The sequence below is a fragment of the Myodes glareolus genome, chromosome 8 (assembly GCF_982192425.1).
Source record: "Myodes glareolus chromosome 8, mMyoGla1.1, whole genome shotgun sequence".
In the NCBI taxonomy this organism is placed as follows: Eukaryota; Metazoa; Chordata; class Mammalia; order Rodentia; family Cricetidae; genus Myodes; species Myodes glareolus.
The window spans coordinates 13,572,656-13,595,798 of record NC_142033.1 but is presented as its reverse complement, the minus strand read 5'-3'; the positions used below and the strand labels follow the sequence as shown (position 1 = coordinate 13,595,798).

Below are 23,143 nucleotides of genomic sequence, written 5' to 3'. Positions count from 1 at the left end.
TAGGGCACTAAGTAGGATCTGGGAGGGCTTGAGGGAGAAGAAAGACTATGATAAAACTATACTGTATAAAAAAAAGTAAAGTCAATAAAAAAAATGGCCATTTCTGAATTTTTCAAATCAAAATGTAATTTTTTAAAATGAGTTTGCAAGACCAAGACAATATAAATCATTATTAAAATTTCAGTAACTATGATTTCAAAAAAAAAGAAATGAAGATATTCAGGCTGCAATCACAAAGGCTGCTCATTCTCACTGTATCTTTTAAGCTTCACAGTGCCATGTTAAATGCTTTGTTCACTTTTCTTCCTTTCATTCTATGTAAAATACTTCAAAATAGCTCAAAACTGACTCAAGAATTATTTTGAGGGGGCTGGAGAGATGGCTCAGAGGTTAAGAGCACTGCCTGCTCTTCCAAAGGTCCTGAGTTCAATTCCCAGCAACCACATGGTGGCTCACAACCATCTGTAATGGGGTCTGGTGCCCTCTTCTGGCCTGCAGGCATACATATAGACAGAATATTGTATACATAATAAGTAAATAAATATTTAAAAAAAAAGAATTCTTAAAAAAAAAGAATTATTTTGAAAGTTACGTTCCTGTATATATAAAGCTACCATTTGTTAAGGACATTTCATTCCTTCAATCACTTAAGGAAAAAAGTTTTAATGGGCAGGAAAAGCTCTAGCTTGCTTTCTTTCCTAAAAGCTCTTTGCCCTTCTGTATATAATCACTTGAACAGAAAATAAAATGAAAGGAAAATTACACAGATCCTCAAAAAGGAGAAAACTACTGAGGACAGTTTGAACATTCCTACTGAAAATAAGAATCCAGAAATGCAGCTGGGCATGATGGCACATCTCTATAATCCTAGCACTTGAGAGTTGGAAATGTCAGTCCTAGCTACACAACAAGGTATCACAAAAAAAGGGGGGGGGACAAGAAAGTAGAATGATTTGCCATATTGTTACTGACAGGCTATGTACATAGTATACAAAAACATGAATGAATTATATCCTCAAAATACCTTGTTACACATGTATAAATACAGAAAACTCAAAAGAAAAACAAACACTATTGCACTCTAAATTTGCCACAGAATTAACTGGAGTTTAGTAAGAAGGATGTCTTCATAGGCAAGAATAAAGCTAAGTTATAGTTAGTTGGTGAAGAATAGCTAACTAACAGATTAGACATATTAAGTTTTTTAATTTAATAACTCAAATTCTTATTTCCTGTAAATGGCACAAAGTTCAATATTATTTTTCTTTTATGTAGTCTGACAACCCTGATCTTTAATCAGAGAAGGGATGTTAATGAACTTGTGTTAGCAGGAAAATATGCCACTACAATGAAGACTAGCCAAGCAGTAGTAACTTTGGTTTTTTGTTTTGCATTTGGTGTTGCTCAAGATCAAACCCAGGTCTTTGTGCATGGCAGGTAAGCACTTCACCACTGAGTTATATACTCAGCCCTAGAAACACTAGTTTTAAGACTTAACACTTTAATAAAATAAACAACAGTAAAATTAACAAATATTTAGAATAATCCATTCAGTTGGTAATATAACAAACTTTTTGGGGATATGCAAGGTAATCAATTATATAAGAATGTAGAAAACTAGCTGTTCTGAAAGTTCTAAATAACATAAGCATTATTCTTATTAAAGCAACTATAAATGGGGTAAAAAGTATTAATTTCTTAATTAATGAATCTAAGCTTATAAAAATGATAAACATTCCATAAGTTTTCAATCAAGAGGCATAGGCTTGCCCCTTCATCCTACTTCTAGTTAGATGACTGTTTTAACTACGTAAGATTTAGCACACAGAAAACAAAATGAAGCTGGAAGTGGTGGCTCACATCTGTAATTCCAGTATTTGGGGTGGGCTGATACAGAGTGAATATGGAGAACTCAAGGCTAGCTTGTGTTACAGAGTAGAAAACATTACCTCCAAAAAAGGGAAGAGAAATGGGGAGGAATGGAGGAAGTGGGGAGGAAGAATAGACAGGAGAATAAAATGTCTCAACCACTACATTTCTAATGGCTTTATATATTCCTCCTCACAGTCTCAAAGTCATACCAAAATTTACCTATACTTTAACAAAACGATTTTCAAAGACGTCATAATACTTCAATACTAAGTATTAACATTATCTTCTTTTTAAGTCACTCACCTGTTAAACCTAGAGTTTGTAGCTGGAAGAGCCGGCCAAGTTCATAAGGCAAAACCCGTAAATAATTGTCATTTAAAAGCAATTCCCTGTTTAAAAAAAAAAAATTTAAAAGTTTCGATATAATGTAACATGCTTTAATACCTACATTTGTCATTCTTAGCTTTAATCTAACAAATCATGAGTGATGTTTACATTCATGGCAGTTCTTCATGTTAATCCCAAAATGATGTATACTATTACTAAAGTGTTACAATTACTAAATATTTCTATCATTTACTCATTCTGTAGCACAGATTAAATTCAGAGGCATATGAACTGCACATCAATCTCAGGCTCACTCAAGTTTTTCTGTCATCCACAATGTCTAGAAGATGCCAGAGTGACAGATGTTATTAGTATCCAAAACCTGTTAGATTCTGAACCAAGCTAATTTACAGATGAATTTTGTTTTATTGTGGTTTTTTTTGAAACAGGGTTTTCTATGTGTAAATATGGCTATCCTGGAACTTGTTCCGTAGATCAGGCTGGCCTTGAACTCACAAAGATCCGCCTGTCTCTGTCTCCCACACACTGAGACTAAATGTATGTATGTACGGCTACCACCCAGCATGAAGAAAGTAAATTGTTAAGCAAATTTGAGGATTAAACTACAAATTAGTAGTCAATTGCCTATGTCAACTATTATAACTAAATCATGTCAAAATACTGTAAGAAAAAAATTGAAAAATACAAAGACAAATACAGAACAAGGCAGTATATTGCAGAAGCTAATGATAATTAAATAGAAAACATAAAAAAGGGGCAGGCAAGATGGCTGAGTATGTAAAGGCATTTGATGTCAAGCCTGACGACCTAAGCTTGATCCACAAGACCTGTAGGAGAGATAAACTCCCACAAAGTTGTCCTTTGACCTCCACATGCAAGCTGTGGACATGTACAAACTGACATCCAGGAACACATACGCTACAAAATAAAAAGGCAAAATATGAAAAAATAATATACTCTGAGAAACAATCAATATAGAACATATGTACTTAAAGCACAAACAGAACAGACAGGAACAAATCAATAAAGAAAAATGAAGAGAACAACACAACACAGAGAAGAGCTAAGTTTGTAAAACTAAGATTTTGAACAGATTATGAAAAAATAATGCCTTCATTATAAAGGAAAAAATAAGCATTCATTCATATAATCAGGGAGTAGCAAAAGAACAAATAACATAATAGTAATTTTAAACATGAAAGAGCAACTTAAAAAAAATTACTACTACAGTCTGGATGTAAAAACAAACAAATACACACCAAAACCAACAAGAACAGTAACAACAACAAAACCATTACTCAATAGATGAGATACAAAAGTAACTAATGATTGGGAAACATTTAATAAGGTCCTAAAATGTTTTCTCCTGTAAGAAATATCCCAAATGTAGTGGCACATGTCTGCAGTCCCCAGACTTGGGACCAGAGCAGAAATGCTGCAAACTGAGGCCAGTTGGGGCACCACAGCAAGACCCGAACTCAAGAAGGGAAGTCTTAAAGATTCTTGAACTATAAATTCACTTCTATCAAGTTTTTAGGTTTCATTAAAGAATTATAATATAAAATGAAAACATGGGGCTGGAGAGATGGCTCAGTGGTTAAGAGCATTGCCTGCTCTTCCAAAGGTCCTGAGTTCAATTCCCAGCAACCACATGGTGGCTCACAACCATCTGTAATGAGGTCTTGTGCCCTCTTCTGGCCTGCAGACATACACACAGACAGAATATTGTATACATAATAAATAAATAAATTATTTTAAAAATAAAATAAAATGTAAACATGTATTTTCTAACAGAATTTTGTTCCTAAAAGTTTCATTTATAAGCAAATCAAATTTTTCTGAAGTTTTTCTGATTGGTCTTATCAGACTTGACTCTAACTAAGAAAGACTTTTAATCTCCCCCACCTCAAGTCTGTCAAAAGAAACTAGTAGCAAGAACCTACAATGCATAGGAAAAGAAAGATTAAATTCCTATCTTTTGATCTTCACAGACACGGAAATCCCACCATAAAATAAGATCCCATAACTTTCTTATTTGGTAAATTGTAATTTTAAATAATGAATCATATCTTTAATGTTTCCTCACCTGAGAGACACCATGTTTCCTAGTTCTGCTGGTAAACTTCTGAGTTTATTGGATGACAGATCCAGGTAAACCAGATTATGAAGCTTGGCAATATCAGGTGGAATGCGAGCAAGGTTATTGTCATTTAGGTGCAGTGCTGTCAAGTGTGTCAATGACCAAAGTGATGTACTTAAGCTCCGCACTCTACCTAAAAAGCAAAATACTAAGCATAAACTCTAGACTCAATACAAAAATTGAATCCCAAGAACTGGTAAGTACTAGAAAAGATGGCAAATACTCACAGGTATCTTATCTTTGACATTTTAACTTTATATCTGAAGCTATGATCGCTAGAACATCTAGTCTCCTTTCATTTAACTCCATTTCAAGTCACTCTTTTTCATGGAATGGAGAGAGGGAAGGAAGAAAAAGAGCAAGAGACAGAGATAAACAGCAAAAGAAAGACAGAAAGAATCTGAGAGTGACTGAGGTTGACAGAAACCTCTCCCAAAGCCAGATCTGAAGGATAAAACAAGGCTGAATTGAACTCTGGTGACAGAATAAGCATGAGCTTTCATCTTATTAATCAGTCCTAACAGTCTTCATACACTCCATGAAAATTATGTGTAAGATATATCTATATCCAGGACCTAAATTGGTCAACAAATTTTAAATAAACAATGATTTTTAGAACCAACCTTAGATTAGCTATCAGGAAAATCATTGTATCCTCAAAGGAAACGTCATTCCCAGGTTTCTGATGTTATAGTTAGAAATTAACAACCGTAGTTTAAAATTTTACATTATGGGCAACATATTCAAGGAAGTAAGTTTCATATCAATGCCTATGAACAACTAGGCATAGAGCATGCACTAAATAAGACCTGCTTTAAAGTTCAGATTTTTACCACTTATTAGCAATACAGGTCTGGACAAATCATCCAGCCTCAGGGTTTAAAAAATGGGATGTTATCTTCTCAGTTGTTCAATGTTTTGTTTTATGATGGAGTCCTCTAATGTAACCCCAAATGGCTTCTAACTTGCTATGTAGCTGAGAATGGACCTTGAACTTCTTAATCTTCCCTCTGTGTCCCAAGTGACAAGATTACAGGCATGTGCACCATACTCAGTTTATTTAGTGGTGAGAACTGATCCTAAGCCAAGGGTTTATGAATGCTAGGCAATCACTCTACCAGCTGAGACACATCCCAGGCCAAATAAAGAATTTATATAAAGATTATTTTATAAATTTTATAAAAGCAAACCAATAAACTTTAAGATTTCTTTTGCTTTTAGTTAAATGAGTATATGTGTTTGTGTGGCTATGTGCCCATGGCTGCAGGTGCTTTGAGGCGAGAGTTGTTAGATTCCCCAGGAGCTTAAGTTAGAGGCATTTGTAAGCCACCTGATGTGGGTGCTGGGAACCAAACTTGTGTCCTTTAGAAGAGGACTATGTGCTCTTAATAGCCAAGCCATCTCTTCAGACTCATGAAGTAATTAATTATATTTATCACTTTCAAAAAAGATTTAGATGAGAGATGGCAGTAGAATACAGAGTATACAAAATCTCAAAGGGAAAATGTTATTTTTTATATAATTAGACCCAATGTTTATTTCTATTCTACCACAAACTATCAACTAGGATTTTACATTTTAGTGCAAAAACAAAGTATTCAATGCTGAGGCTATGAGTAAAAGAAAAAGTTGTTAATTTAGGATTTAACACACAGATATTGGGAAGGAGTTTGCTTCTCAAAGGATTGACATTTTAGGTTGATAAACTGAAGGAGGACCCTGGGTATCTACTGGATAAAAGACAACTTTTGGCTTCTTATATGTACTGATAAGTATGGCTTGGGGTTCTTGTATGTACTTTGCTTAAATTCCCTAACATTAGAGTCTCATAGTCGACGGCATATTTATCACAAGAAAGAAGCCAACACTGATACAGTAATAGTAACTAAACTCAGGCTTTATTTGGAATTTACCAGTTTTTGTATCTTTTGGTTCTTTAATTCAATTCAGGTTATTTTAATTATGTCTCTTAAACCCTTCTCTGACTTAAGGTACTTTCTCTTTTTGTTTGCTTTTCACAATCTTGATAACTGTGAAGTGTATCAGTTGGGTATTTTATACAATGTCTTTTAGTTTTAATTTGATGTTTTTCTCATTTTCAGACTGGGTTTTGTAACGGAGGCTGCTCGTTCATTTATTGGCCGCCCAGACTCAAATAATCACACAAAAACTGTATTAATTACAATAGTGGCCAATGGCTTAGGCATATTTCTAGCTAGCTCTTACATCTTAAATTAACCCATTTCTATTAATCTGTGTATCACCACGAGGCTGTAGCTTCCTAGTAAGGTTCCAGTCATCCCTCTTGTTCGGCAACTACATGGCATCTCTCTGACTCTGCCTATTCTCTCTATATATCTCTGTTTGGATTTCTCACCTGGCTTTACTCTGCTAAGTCATTGGCAGAAACAGCTTTATTCATCAACCAATAAAAGCAACACATATACAGAAGGACATCCCACATCAGGAGTGACAATAATTTTTTAAATCATATTCTACTTCAACTAATTCTGAACATGCCCTATTCACAACTAGCAGGTATTGCTACACAGAGTTCAGGGTTCCTTCTTTGCCAGCACTGAGATAATAGAAGGATGCCAAAGATTTTTAATTTGCAAAATCTTACTCTAGAAAAGCCAACAGAAAATGTTAGATTACACAGAACTAATTTTACTCAGAAACTAAATTCTGAAAATCTTTAACTGCAGATACTTGTTCTTACTCAAGACAATCTCAAAAGAAAGGGAAAGTATCTAGAAAGATCAAAGAAACACTAAATACCTCAGGATTCTTACATATTTCCAATTAGTTCACTCAGTTTAAAGACAATAAAGAGCCTATAAATATAGCAATACTCTTGCCAATTTTTGCTATTATATCTCACATAAAACGCTTCAGATTCCACTCACCCGAGATTTCTAATTCTGCCCAGTGAGATTTTTTCCCATTGGCTACCTCCTCTGCTGACATGATGGTATAAATTCTGCGAGGATCTGGAGGATCATATTTTTCCTTTGGCATCCCTATTAGTCTGTGGAAAAAATATCAATAATTATTATAGTTAGTGCTGGCAAGAGTGCCTACTGCAAAATCTTAATAATATGAGTTCAAGCCCAGAAACCCATGGTAGGAGACCACTAACTTTGGAGAGTTGTCATCTGACACGCCCCCCCAACACACACCCCGTAACACACACATACACACACAGCTTTTTTTAAAGTTACGATTATTATTATTATTATTATTATTATTATAATGATTTGAGGAAATCAGTCATTTGGGGGAAAGGGGAAGTCAATGTGTGGGGGGATAGTATGAGCAAATAAAAAATTAAAAATAATATAGTACCAAAAAAAGAAAATGTGCTAAGCTTTCTTTTTCTCTCCTTCCCTGTTTCCTGCTTGCAAATCTTAAGAATCTGGCTGCAGCCTCTGGTAAACCTCCCCATCCTCAGAAGGTATAAGAAAAATCTCCCTACTCTGCCAAGTGGGCTCTTATTCTCTTCAGAGATTTCCCTATACTTCTCTGGTGCTGTGGCTGGAACTCACCTCAAAGCCTCCACCATGCTGCTGTCCCTTTGTCCATGACATTATAATAACTCTTCTAAGAAATGTCTTACCATCCCTCCACCCCCAGTAATCTGTCTTGGTGTACTCTTTACCCAAACCACCAAGATAGTTAAATCATCTTATACTACAACGTTCTCACTTGAAGAAAAACACTACAGTACTAGGCTTTTGGAGAAACTCTTTTAACAGATGCCTCTGAGGGGAAATGCAAATAGACTGCAGAAAACACTTGCTCCCCAATTCCCTTCTGCTGTGGCAAACTGCACTGTTTTCCTAGAAAAGCTGATCTTACAACAAGTTTCCTTAATAGAACTCCAACTAGTCTAAGAGTTCTATAATTCTATCCCTCCATTTGAGTAATACTCAGATATTTCAAGACTGATAGCATATGATTTTTCCCCTTGACACGGGCATTAGTTTAGACAATGCTCAAGACTCATTCTATTTGTAAGAAGTAGAATCCTCTTTCCTGCTGATCATAAACAAGAGTATAGCCCAGATAGTTCCACACAGCCATCCAACGACAAGGAAAGCTGACCTCATAAGGCATTCTAGAAAACAGACAAAAGAAAAGGCAGATTTCTCAATAAATCACACGTGCAGCGCCCACAAACAGTATGCTTTCCTGACTATTGCAAGCTGAGCTTTTTCTTCTGTTACTTGCCATCAACACATTCTAATCAGGTAAATACATTATCTGTTCTTCTGAAGCAATTATTGTCACTCCCTTTTGTTCTTAAAAGTCCTAGATAAATTATAGAGCCATGCCAACTAAAATAAAACATAATTGACTTCATAATGACAATCACCGATAGTGACGAAATCAATCATAAAATGTGCTAAGTATGAAGCAGATGACAAAAAGCCCTGATAATAACTTTATTCAAGGCGTCCAATACAAAACTTGATTTGATAGCAGACAGAAGATAAAATCCACTTCAGATCAAACAACAGCAAATGAAAACATCACGAGTCTAATTAAGGATCTAATGTTATCCTTATCACAAATTACATATAGTTAGTTGATTTTTTATTTTGTCGTAACCTGGCACACACCATGTAAGATCACCACCATTAGGCTGCATTCTCAGCTCTACAGTTGGTTCTTTGCTCATTTTTCTTTGTTCTTTCTTTCTCATAATGCCCTTAAACCAAGTATTCAAATTTGTGCCTATTTCTAAGTTAAGAATAGTATTCCAAATATAAGAGTTACTTTTAGGAGGTGTAAAATTTTTTGCATATCAAAAATAAGGCATAGTAGTACTCCATCCTGCACCAAGAAATCAAAGCTAGCTTTATAAGACCACAATCAAAATTTCTTATGTCAGTTTTCTTTCTACTTAAAGGAGTAGAGGGCAAGTTTTCTTCGTTGGTTATTTATCACCAGTCTCCAGGTGAACTCTTCAATTCTAATCTCATCATATTATGTTATTTGGAGTTACAATGTTAAAGTAGAAAAAAAAAATCCTTCTTGCCAAGAGAACAGAATCTCTAGCCTAGGTGGAGACCTAACATGCCAGTTGGGCTAAGTCAATCACGTGACCACATCTACAAAGTTGGCTCAACTTAAGCCATGCTAAAAAGATAGATAGATGCAATAAACTTTCTTTTAATGAGATACTAGACTCTCCCCAGAATCCCTACTCCCTATCCCTTGCAGTCACTACAAGCTACCATGAAGTTTGACCAGTTTGCCTACTTTCCTGAGGCCTGAGTTAGAAAGGTACAATTTTTCTACTTTCTTTTCTTTCTCTTTCTTTTGGGTATGGTCCAGAACGTAAATATGGTTTCCTAATACTTTGGATTTTCTTACTCTTTTCCTAAAATTCCCCTCCCTGCCATGTGGCTGCTTGGTATGTGTCTGACTTCCATGGTGTGACTTTTTTCTTCCCTTCTCTGCACCTACTGAGGATTTATAGCTTGCCCATCCTGGGATTTTTTTTTCTTTAAACTCTAATAAAAATGCCTTGAGATTCCCTTTAAGTTCATTCCTAAATTGATTTATTATTGACACCAAGAACCCAAGGGGCGGTCCTGATGTTCTCTGTATCATTTGGCAACCCAGTTGGAAGCCCAAGTCTAGTAATAATAATAAAAGCTATTTTCTATAAATGTTGCATAATTACTTATAAAGCACAAGGAATATAAGCATATTTCATAGAGAAAAATTTGATTTCTAGCACATTTGGCTTATTTTAAATATTTCTCAAATTTTTCAGAAAATAAAAGCTTTATTTTCTATTACACATGTAAATTCTACTACACATGTAAATAATGAATGGGCATTATTCCGTTCTAAGATCATATACAGCATTAAGCAAAGCAAATAGAACTACATTCAAACACATGATACATAATCCTTACATACAGTAAGGATGGATGAAAAGCATGTTTCATTAACATTTTATCATTTTTATAAAACTTAACAAGACGGGATTGTGATCGATGTTATTTATATATTGTGTTAGATTTTTTTTATATTCATTTATTTTTATTATGTATACGACATTCTGTCTGCATGTATGCCCGAAGGCCAGAAGAGGGCACCAGACCTCATTACAGATGGTTGCAAGCCACCATTTGGTTGCTGGGAATTGAACTCAGGACCTTTGGAAGAGCAGGCAAAGCTCTTAACCTCTGAGCCATCTCTCCAGCCCCATTTTTTTTTTTCAACTTGGAGAAACTAGATAGGGTCATTTGAAAAGAGGACACCTCAGTTGAGAAAATACCTCTATGCTGGTTGGTTTTGTGAACTTGACAGAAACCGAGACAGACATACATGGGATGAGGAAATCTTAATCAAGAAAATGCCTCTTTAAGCCTGTCCTATAAGCAAGCTTGTAAAATATTTTCTTAATTATTTATGTGGAAAGGTCCAGCCATCATGAGTGGTTCTCTTACGAGAGCTAATTACTATCAAGTTAAGCACACAGAAAAGTATCCCCCTAAATTCATGGATGGTACAATCTGGAAAATGTACAGCAAACACAATCCTATATTACCAAGTTTTTTTCTTTAGATAACCCTAGAAATAGTTACATCTCTAGATGCTCTTATAAACAAAGTCAACCATAAATTATATATAGACCCAAACAAAATAAGACAAACTGCAAGAGTGCCTGTGAAGGCATAACACATCACACAGAACGGCAGGAGTGCCTCTTAAAGCTATGACATAAACACAACTACTTTTGGTCCAGCTCTTCAAACAAAAAAGGACCAAAAACCTGAAGCAATATAACAATTTGTACAAATTCCTCCTTTTTCCTTCCATTTTCAGCCTTTGTCTCAGACCATACATAAAATCAATGACTTTAAATAATACTTCACAATTTTTTTTGTGTGTATGTGTGTAGACAATTACCTATGGCAGGTGTTGTCTCAGCACTCAAGAGACAGGCAAGCGTATCTCTGTACTTCAAAGCTACACACAGAATTCAGTCAAGGCAAGGTCACATAACACCCTGCCTTAAAACGAAACAACAATCTCATATATAAACTAAGGTTATACTGCACCTAAAAAAAAAAAAGAAAAAATAATTTAAATTACTGTTTGTTTTGATTCCTAGAAAACAGTATAAAAACTCAAAGTTTGGGCTGGAGAGATGGCTCAGTGGTTAAGAGCACTGACTACTCTTCCAGAGGACTCTGGTTCAATTCCCAGCACCCACAGGGCAGCTCACAACTGTCTGTAACTCCACTTCCAATAGACCCAACACACATGACAAAACACAAATATATATATATAATAAAAATTTTTAAAAATTAAAAATTAAAAAGAAAAAAAGCTGAAAGTTTAACTAATAAACCATTTCATCACTTTAGTTTTCTGATAAAATATCTTAAGTTAAACCTTGAATACAAAATTAATGATATGAAAGTCTAAAAATAATCGGTAATAATTGTCCCATATTTTTTAAATGAACCAAATTATAAAATGTTCCAGTGTTAGATGAAAACAGTAATATATGAAGAGTTAATAAAATTAATATTACTTTTCTGAGAACCAAAGTCTAGAACGTAGGAAAGCATTATCTAAATCTCTAAGTCTCCACTAGAAAGAGTAGCGTAAAACAGAAAACTTTCAATAACCAAACTGTCCAGGGTAACATTCAACAAGCACAAAGGAAAATGTTCCATATCTGATTATGAAAAGACTCAAAAGAACGGTAGATTCAATGATGACTCACAATCATCCAAAACAGTACTAAACAAAAGAAATCAAACCTTTGGGGGAAGGAAAACGGGGCATAATTAATTTCTCACCAAAATATCCATTCTACTCATACAAACCCCTATCAATAGGCAGTACTTAGTGAAAAAAAAAAAAGGAAAACTTGAAAATAGGTCCTCCTAAAATAAATGGTTAAAAGAATAAACAACTTGGGCCAGAGAGATGGCTTAGAGGTTAAGAGCACTGGCTGCTTTTCTCAGAGGTCCTGAGTTCAATTCCCTGCAACTATATGGTGGCTCACAACCATCCATGAGATCTGGTCCCTTCTTCTGTCCTGAAGGCATACATGTAGGCAGAACACTGTATACAAAATAAATAAAGAAATTTAAAAAAAAGAAGAATAAACAACTTGAGAACTTACAAAAGGCTCTGAGTCAAGAATGTTCCCATGCTATGGCCCAAAGTATAAACAAAAGCTGGCCAATGAAAGAGAAATCCGTATTTTATCAGAAGAAATTAAATTTATTTGTTCATTTCCTACAAATGCCCCAGAACCTTTAACTTCAATTTCTGTTTTCTTGGCTCCACAAAAGCAACAAAGCACATAAAATATAATGTTCTTCCAAATTTTAGTCCTAGAGTGCCTCCATAATAAACTCATTAAAGGTCACAGAGGAGCAAATTGTCTAATTGTTATTAAAAACTACACTTTTGTTCTACTAGCTAATACAAAACAGTAACAGTATACACATTTAATATACTAGGAATAACAGGTAGTTGTAGAGTCAAAGAATGGCATTTGGTATCAATTTTTGAAACTAAATTACACACAATCCATATCCAGTATTACAAGTGAGAAAATGCTCAATATGTTTTCTAGATCCATCCATTTGACTGCAAATTTCAAGATGTTATTTTTTTCTGTTGTGTAGTACTCCACTGTGTAAATGTACCACATTTTCCTTATCCATTCTTCAGTCGACGGGCATTTAGGTTATTTCCAGGTTCTGGCTATGACAAACAATGCTGCCATAAACATAGTTGAGCACATGTCCTTGTGGACAATTGAGCATCTTTTGTGTATATAATCAAAAGTGGTATTGCTAGGTCTTAAGGAAGGTTGTTTCCTAATTTTCTGAGAAATTGCCATACTGATATTCAAAAGAGCTGGACCCACTTGCACTTCCACCAGCAATGCAGAAGTGTTCCCTTTACCCCACATCCTCTCCAGCATAAGTTGTCTTCAGTGTTTTTGATCTTGGCCATTCTTACAGGTGTAAGATGGAATCTCAGAATTGTTCTGACTTGCATTATCTGATGGCTAAGGATATTGAACATTTCCTTAAGTATCTTTCAGCTATTTTAGATTCCTCTGTCGGAAGCAGATCCAGACCAAGCAACTTCTTAATTACTAACTGAAGATTTGCTCTCTTTCCAATCAGTACTAATCCCAAATGACTTTCCTAGTTTTGAAAACTGAGGATACACTATCTTGAAACTCTATCTTCTGAACCCAATTTTAGTAGGATAAAGAAAGACGGGGTTTATAAGTTAGAAGAAGACATGGCTAAATGCCCAGCACATGCCTAGATGGATCTGTATGTGCTCTCATGTTTCATTTCACTAAAATTATGAATTACGTATTAATTGCCAAGGAAATTGATATATAGAAAAGCTGCAAAACATCCAATACTCCACAGATGATGATTAAGTAGAATTTCTTTTTTTTAAGTTCCAACAGTTTACTATTTTTGCAACATCAGGTCTATACATGTACTGAATGCATAACATGTTCCTATTCTATTTACTTATTCCAAAAACATACATAATATATTGTTCCTGGAGAGATAAAACATCGGATAGCAAACTGATAAGAACAGATGCTACATTGATCTTGGCCAAAAGCCCAAGATGCAATTAACTGGAATTTAAACATAGATTAAGTGCTGGAGATAAGCTCGGGAGTAATACTTGCATACTCTATTATTTGACCCTTAATATGGAAAAAAACAAAACAAACAAAAAATACCACTATGAAAGATAAATTAAGTCTAACTATAAAAGCTAAGCTCTGACTAAGTCATGCTAAGTTTAGAAAAAGCAAGTTACAGTCTTAGTGTACAGAGAACTTTTCAGCAAGGCAAAGGTCATTATAATTATTACAAATGAGCCAGGCTTGGGGACACACAGCTTTAATTTTAGTACTCAGGAGGCAGAAGCAGATAGACCTCTGAGTTCAAGCCTAGTCTGCTCCACAGAAAGAGTTTCAGTCCAGTCAGGCCTATACAGTAAGTAAAACCTTGTCTTAAACATATACATTTATAAGTGGCAGTACCATGGATTTTTTTTTTTTTGCTGTTTTTAATATAACCCCTCGGTAAGAAAAACCGTATATATTCCAATAGAAATATTTGGGGTCATGAGGTCATGAACAGGCAAGTCATAAAGCAATACAGAAGCATCCAAAAACCTAGACAAAAAAAAAAACCTTAGTATTTTAAAATATATAAAATATATGACTGTTCTCAGAATGGCAATGATTAACATGAATAAAAGTTTGGAGACAGGGGAGGGTGGAATGAGAGGAGAAGAGGGACGGGGACTTGGGGGGAAAATGTATATCACTTTCTATCCAAACAATTAAAATGAGAAGGGAAAAAAAGAGCTTGGAGAAGCAAGCATTTTTAATAAGACTGGTGATTTTTTTTTTTAGTGCTGTGAACAGAACTCAAGACCTCAGGCATGCTAAACCAAGCACTCTACCACAAAGCTGTGTGTTTTCAGTTCCCAACCCCCATGGCAGTAAAATTTTTTACATATCTAAAGAGTAATCTGGCAAGGTTTATCAAAATTATATAGTTTTCAATTCTGCAAATCCACCTGTAGAAATTTATACTTTAAAAGAAGCGCTCAGGAGGCAGGTGCAGGCAGGTAGTGGCAATTATCTGTGAGTTCGAAGTCAGCCAGAGACACATGATGAAAATCTTGTCTCAAAACAGAACTTTTTTTTTCAAAACAACAAAAACAACCAGAAAGTATCTCATAGCTGCAAGCAGAAAGGGGAATTAGAGATGATATTCGATATTAGGTTTCTTTTGTTATTGATATAGTATGCATGTGATATATTTATAATATGACTATACTAAAATCATTAAGATACACTTTAAAACAGGAAATTTAGCACTTTGTAATGTGGCACATGAAATTTTAGTGGTATTATAAACATTTGAAAGCATAAAATATACCTGTGGATAAAAAATTAATGAAGTGTTTTAATAAAAAAAGCATAGACAATATGATTCTTTTATCTGTATGTAATATGTGTGGCTATATAAGCCTACTGCTCAGATAACAGTTCCATATACTATACTAACAGTCTTAATTACTATGAGAAAAAATTACCAGGAAATGATCCCCTTTAGTATCATTTCAAGCTTTTCTTTTTAAAGGAGTATATATTAGTTTCAAAAAGAGAAAAAGCAACAAAATTATTACCATCTGTAAAGAAAAGTAAATAACACACACACACACAAAAAAAGACACAAAGTTGAGAAAAATCCAGGAGACAATAAGCATATACTGTTAACCTGGGGTCCATGAATATCAGGGAATCAATCTATGAATCTGTATACAGGAAGAAACTGTATCACAGTTTTCACAGACCTAGACAACCTACACAGTAATGATAGCGGTAACTATGACCTTTGTCAAAAACAAAATTTAATATTTATGTCACAATCTAGCTGTTAAAAAAAAATCTCAGAATATTTCCACCACTTTACATATGGTGTAATAATATAAGAAAGTACAAATACTTTCATATCACATTGTTTTTATTAATTTTTCAATTAAAAGTTTTGTTTGGTTACAAATTTTTAGGGGAAGAGCTAATTTTCTTTTTCTTTTGAGACAAGGTGTCATGTATCACACGATATCCCTGAACTCCCCTAAGTGGCCAAGAAACCTTGAACTTCTGATCCTCTTGCCTCCATCTCCAAAGTGCTGGATTACAGGTGGGGGGGCACTACAGTCAACTATATGTGGTGGTAACAGAACCAACGGTAAGTGATGCTAATTTGCACTCTACATCAAATAAGATAAACACTCAGTTCAACAGGTTCCTTTTCAATCCAATTTATTTCCTTTCATTTACCTTCAATTACTATGCAAAAGAACCATAGCCTTCTCCAGGTTATCAATGGTGTTCTCAGAACCTAGCAAAAGTTAACAACCTATGAAGTTTACAGTCCAGGAAGTCAATAATGAAGACAATCAAAATTTAAGAAGGGTCTAAATTCAGAAAACAATGAAAACCACTCTAGTAGAGATTGCAGCAACCTATTTCTCGAACATTTAAAAAAAAAAAAAAAAAAGACAGGATTTCACTACACAGCCCTGGCTGGTCTGAGTGAAACTCAGTATACTGGTAAGACTGGGTTCAAACTTAGAGATCTAGATGTTCTGCTTCTCAAATGCTAAGAGTTAAGACTTGTGCCACCACTAACACAAAATTCATTATTCCCTTCCCTGAAACGACTTTTCGGCATATTCTCACTTACTCTGAGTTCTCTCCTTCCAATGTGCCTTGAAAGCTTTCTTTTTTCATCCCAACATAAAACTATTTTATTAGTTTCTTGAGAATTTCAATGTTTTGATTATATCTACAACACCACTTTAAACCTATTTCTTGATTTATGTTTTAATTCTAAATCTTAAAAGAAACTTATTCTCATTCCAACTGATGTTTCTTGTCAACCCGATTAATCGTCTAACTAAAATTTTCATTTCCTGAAAATTTCATCCATCAGCAGTGTACTTACATCATTTCTACTTTTTCTTCACTCCAATTCCTCCCATATCTAACTTCTCCATGTACCCCCTACTTCCTCCCAAATTCAAAACTTATCACTTATATGCATATATGTATAAACATATATACACACACACAAACCCTACTAAGTCCATCATTTTGTGTTACTTGATTAACCAACATGTGTTTGGGGCTGAATATTGAAACTGGATATCAGAGGACTTGTCACTGGATAAAGCTCCCTCTCCCTCTCTCAGAGCCACAGAGTACCCTAAAGCTCTTCATGCAGAAGTGGGATCTTGTGAGATTAACCCATCTACACTGGCATGTCGAATGGTGGTGTCATTATGCAGGTCTTGTTAAGGCAACCATATTGTTGAGATTTCATGGTTCAGTTTCCCTGTCCTGTCTTTGCAGCATGCAATCTGGTTTTCTGGCTCTTAATCTTCCTACCCCTCTTCATTGGGGTTTCATTGCAGATGTGCCCAATGGGGTTGAGCACTTCACAGTCACTTATTTTTTGCATTGTGATCAGCTGTGGTTTTCTGTAGTGGCCTCCATGCGCTGCAAAAATAAGCTTCTTTGTTGAAGGATGAAAGCTATGCCTTTCAGGCTGGACGGGTACTCAGGTTGCTCAACTCAAGCTAGGCCTTCTTCAAATGTTCAGTTTAATATTCTTGAACAGAAATTCCAGTAATCAGGTGTTCACCTGCATGGTGTAAGACCCAGGTTCCATCCCTAGCACAGTTTGAAAAAGAATGAGTAAACTTTAAACTTTTATCAACATGCTCAAATCATCAATGGTTCCCAAAGTCTTTAATAGTATAGGTAAGTAAGAGATTTCGGAGTTATATAGTATCTAACAGTAAAAATAAGTGTGCGGTTAATTAACGAATGCTTCTAAAATAAAGCCACATCATAACTTTCAAATTAAATATTAGTAAAATACCTCAACCTAAGTATTTTAAAAATACTTGCTGCTCTAAAATTAAAATTTGTCAATGACATAAAGACAAACCTAACATCCCTTATGTGGGAACAGATCCCACCTAAAATCATGCTTTAATCTGCCCCATTAACTTCATGTTCCTATTATTCAAATTAACCAGAAGTTAAATTGACTTTCCAAAAACTTAACATCTGCAAATACGTATTTGCTGATGTAGTTTCCACTGCTTACAAAGACACTTATGGATTTAATACACATTTCCTAAGTTCTTACCACATACAAAGCATTACATATTTCTTACTATGTTTCAAACACTTGAGTCACAAAGATGAAGTATACATCATCTTTATGTTTCAAAATGACATAGTCTAGAAGCAAAGCCAAGTCATAAACCAAGTAATTTTAAGACCCTGTGGCAAATTTTATCAAAGAGGAACACACAGGATGCTAAAGGCACACAAGGAAAGTCATAAAGCAAAGCCTGGAATTGTCAGATAAGGTTTCCCAGATTAAGCAGCACCTGAGGTGAATTATTGAAGCAGTCAGTGGGGTCATAAAGTATAAGGTACTGCAGGCACATTTCAAGCACAGAGCAGACTGTAAGTCACTCACTATGCTAAGCTAGGGAATATGTGAGAAAAAAGAGGAATAAATAATAAAACTAGAGAGGTACTCAAAGAAAAGATCTTGTTGGGCCTTCCTTATAATGGTATGAAATGTGCACTGTATTCTAGGAGACTAGGCAACAGAAAAACATCCTGGAAAACACACAGGCTTGGAATTTCAACAACCTAATTGCCAATCCTCCATTAATATACAGACTGTCATGAAATCTGTTAAATTTCAGCATTCTCATTAAAATATTCAGTAGGGATTAATAATATCAATCTCACCAATACTATAAAGAAAAATGATATTTTAATTAAATCTAACAGAGACAGCAAATGCTCACACCCTGACTTGATAGTAATTAGTAATTTTTATTTATTTTTTGCTTTTTGAGACAGGGTTTCTCTGGGTATCCCTGGCTGTCCTGGAACTAGCTCTACAGGTCCAACTGACCTCAAACTAAGAGATTCACCTGCCTCTGCTTCTTGAGTGCTGAGGATAAAGGCATGCACCACCACCACCACCCAGATAATTTTTTATATGTTTAAGTAATAATTTTAAATATCAGATAGATATGATGGCTCACATCTGCAATTCTAATACTAGACAGATTGAGACAAGAAGAGTGTCTTGAGTTATAGAATAGCCTGGGCTGTAAAGTGAAATCCTGCCTCAGATGAAATAACTAAAATTACAACAATAATAATAGAATATGTAATAAAGATCTTATGTGACCTTCAAAATCAAAATATTTACATCTTTACTGAAAGTTTACTGACTCAATCTAGCACATAACGTATAACCAAAAAATATTAAAATATTAACTATTACTATAACTGAAACATTTTAAGTATGAAATAGAAGGTGCAATAAAATTTACAAAAAAATCTGTCTGATGATAATAACTATAAAGGAACAAAAGGAATGTAAGAAAATGATAAGGATGTTGCTGTAACCTATTTCCTTGCCTTCCTTTCATTTCATCATAAAGGGGGAAAAAAGGACTTCTACCTCTGCTTACTCATCCCTGTAAGTTAAAACATATTATGTACTGTTCGTAACAGCATTAAATGTTACCGTCAAATAGCATATTCACTTGTTTGCTATAACCAGACTAAATGCCCTATGCATGGAATAATAGGCACTCTGGAGTCAAACATGGCCCGATGTAACCAGGAGTGTTAAGTAACTTGTATGTTTACTAATAATAAGAAGCTGCAAGAGCTAGCATTTACTGAAGTTATCAGATCTGCTAGATATCATTCTAAACACTTTATGAGAATAGGATCATCTAATCAGTATTTAACTCTGAGATAAATGTTATTACTATCTTCTTATTACAGAAGAAGAAACTGAAACATAGAGAAATTAATTTCTGGTAGCTACAACATGGAAGGTTCATGGCTCAAATTCTTAAGAATCATACTGCCTATATCACAGTATTTTCAGAAAAATTAGATTACATGTGCAGAGTCTGTGGGAGTGAATTTTCTTAGTCCTTGGTATTCAGTAATCTAAAAAGTATTAGTTCCATCCCACAGTAAAGACTTGATCCAAAAGGGAGGGAGGAAAAGAAAAGCAGGCTATTTTAACTCAGTGAGTGGTAGGACACAGAGATAGCATGCTCAGCACCCTAGGTGCAACTTCAACATTCCATATTCTTATTACACACAAAACATTGTACTTTAAATGCCTTCATTTCCTAGACCCCTAAATTCAACAGCTTATAGCCATTAAAAAATTAATAAATACATACTAATTGGTTAGGTATGGGTTTGTGATTCCTTTTTAAATTATTTCCTTTATATTTCCTTTATTTCTTGCTATATAGCAGAACCTTATCTTGAACTTACTACTCTCCTGCCATAGACCTCCAACTGCTGAGATTTCAAGTGTGCCCCCATGCCCACTATGGCTGTATGAATGAATGTATTTGAATGTTTCCCAGTTGGTGGACTGAGAAGGACGAGGAGGTGTGGCCTTGTTGGAAGAGGTGTGTCACTGGAAGGTGGGCTTTGAGGTCTCACACCATTCCCAGTTAGTGTTCTCTCTCTCTAACTTGCTGCTTGGCTACTGCCAGGGTGCTACACCTGCTTGCCTGATATCATGTTCCCTGCCATAAGGGTCAAAGGCCCATCCTTGATAAATATAAGCAAGTTTCCGATTAAATGCTTTTTTTTTAAATTTTGCCTTGATCATGGCGTCTCTTCACAGTAATCAAATAGTAAACTAAGACACCACCTAAATAATACTTGTCCTGATTCAGAGTTTTCAAACCTGGAACAATTTTACACTGTTACATTACTCTTATGTTATTCTTATGATGTTAATCTAGAATGTTCTCTGCAGACTCTGGATTAAAGGTTTGGTTAGCAACTAATGGGCTCCAGTTTTCAAGATGCAAAACATTAGAAATATTTACCATAAAGAAATTAACTGAACCACTCAAAACTCCTCCTCAGAGGGGAGTAAGACAGAGAGAACGAGGGAGAAGAAGAGCGGGCAGGAAGAGAAGGAAAGGAAGGAATAAAAGAGAGGAAAGGAGTGAGAACGGGAGAAATGGGAAAAGGCGAAATGAATGAGATCCATAACCAAGGTAAAGGAATACTAAGAGATACATAGTCAAGTTCTTGGGGAAGAAGTAAGCAAATGAGTCAGGGTTTCACTGTCAGATTCCTGGGCAATGAAAGAATACACTATGACTCAATTAAATTGAAGTCATCCAGAGATAAAATCTATTTCATGTACTAGAAGTCCAGTGTCAGTGCAGTTAGTAAAGTGAAGATGTAATATTTTTATTGTAAAGCATAGAACATGGATTAATAATTACATTTGTGTTGTTTACTTTGATGTCTTTGTTGTTATTTATGGATTAAGACTCACATATATTATTTTAACAACTTTAAAATTACTAAATAGCAAAAGGAAACAGAATATGGCATGGTTCACCTAAATGACATTCTTTGAAGTAAAAAAATAGTAAAAGAAATTTAGAAAGGAAAAAAGTTCTCTGTGAAATTAAACCCCAGAAACTGAAATTCAGAATTCTGGCTCACAGTTCCAATTGATTTCAAAATATAGGAAACAAATCAAACAGCCAGAACCCAGTAAACCACAATGACTACCAATTATTTCACAGTAAAGGGCATGCCTACCAAACGCAACTCAGTTTCAAACGTTCAGTTACAAACTAAATTTGTAAGCTCTCATAAAACTGCAAGCCTTTAAACAGCTGGTAAAGTCCATTTGCCCAGCCTTTCCCATCAGAGTCGTGTTCCCTGTCTCCTTGTGGCTCCTCATTCCCTTTCCTCTCCTTTCCTACCATTTTCCCCTCAAATTTTACTTTGAAGAAAGAAAGGAATTCCTAAGTATTATAATTCAACTTTTAGATACAATTTTACAAGTATGCATGTTGCACGTATTCTACTCAGTCTTAATAAAAACCCAGAGCAGAGTCAGACATCAGGGAGTGAAAGCTGGGAGATCAGAGCAGAGCAGTCAGCCAAAGTCTCAGAAAGAAAGGGTAACCCTGTCCCCGAGTCCTCAGACTGCATGCTCAGACTGCATCTGAGCTCCTGTCTTCTCCCACCTTATATTCCTCTCTCTGCCCAGCCCTATCACTCCACCTCCCTAGTGCTGGGATTAAAGACATGTGATCCCAAGTGCTGGGATCATCTTTGTGTGAGCTCTGTTTCTCAGATTCAATTTCAAGGAGCCCAGGGTGGACTTGAACGCACAGAGCTCCCTCTGCCTGTCTCCTGAGTGCTGGAATTAAAAGTGTGTGCCACCAATGCCTGGACTCTTTGGCTAACTAGTGGCTTAGTTCTGCACTCTGATTTTCAGGCAAGCTTTATTTGTTAGATCAGAAACAAAATATCATTACATATGTACTATCATCTAAACTAATACCCTGAAGCCCTCTGTAGCAAAGATAAACTTACTTCTATCCAGGGTTATTTTTCACATTCATTGTATTTAAATAAAGCTCTATGACAAAGTCTTGCCAATGAAATTTGGGGAAACGTCCCTTTCAGTTCTTAAGAAATAGCCTGTGAGCAATAAACAGAATCCCAAGATCCTAGGAATGGAGAAGTCACAAAACATAAGGCACTCTAAAGTAGGTTACCACAAGACAACAACCATGCTAACCAGTACATTCAAACTTCTGCATGTTAAAGCACTAAAATTTTGTGGTAAAGTTATTGCCATAATTGGCATTAGCAGTAAAGACAGAAATTTCTAAGTATTTTAATCCCTCTTAATTAAAGGTGTTTATAATGAATATTCTGGAAAGGTTTAAAATTCCTTTAGACCACCTTTCAAAATCTAATAATATTCTACCTTAATTTTGTTGTAATTTCTTTAGTTTAAACAAAAAGGATGAATATTTCCAGTTAAAAATAAACTATCCACATACTTGGCTCTTTTGTCTGTTTGGAGTAGGGGGCTTCCTTTTTTGTTTCGGGGGAGGGATGGTTTGGTTTGTCAGCCTGAACTGACCTGAACGGGGGTGGGATTATAGGCATGTACCAGCAGACTGAAGAGGATGTGAGGATAGAGGAAACCCTACTCACTGCTGGTGGGAGTGTAAACAAACAGGGCAGCCATATGATCCAGCTATTATCACTCCCATATATGTATACTCAAAAGACTCTATATCCTGACAGTAATA

The 23,143-nt window shown here is 35.2% G+C and overlaps 1 protein-coding gene and 1 non-coding gene across 8 annotated transcripts in view; both read right to left on the bottom strand.

Annotated features, from left to right (window-relative positions):
- Cnot6l (CCR4-NOT transcription complex subunit 6 like) overlaps positions 1-23,143 on the bottom strand; it is an 81,515-nt gene that overhangs the window by 52,325 nt on the left and 6,047 nt on the right. For 5 of the 7 annotated variants that reach the window (XM_048426117.3, XM_087908853.1, XM_085691603.2 and 2 more), the window contains 3 exons: positions 7,270-7,391; positions 4,307-4,493; positions 2,176-2,261 (listed from right to left, as the gene is read on the bottom strand). In XM_048426117.3, the coding sequence (XP_048282074.1) occupies positions 2,176-2,261; positions 4,307-4,493; positions 7,270-7,381 (385 nt within the window). In that variant the 5' untranslated portion in view covers positions 7,382-7,391. Of the gene's footprint in view, positions 1-2,175; positions 2,262-4,306; positions 4,494-7,269; positions 7,392-11,293; positions 11,427-23,143 lie in introns of those variants that run through there. The other 2 variants (XM_048426125.3, XM_048426148.3) reach the window with 2 other exon arrangements.
- On the bottom strand, positions 13,832-14,021 carry LOC125396449 (U2 spliceosomal RNA). Its single transcript, XR_007230808.1, has one exon. It is a non-coding gene; the product is annotated as a U2 spliceosomal RNA (small nuclear RNA).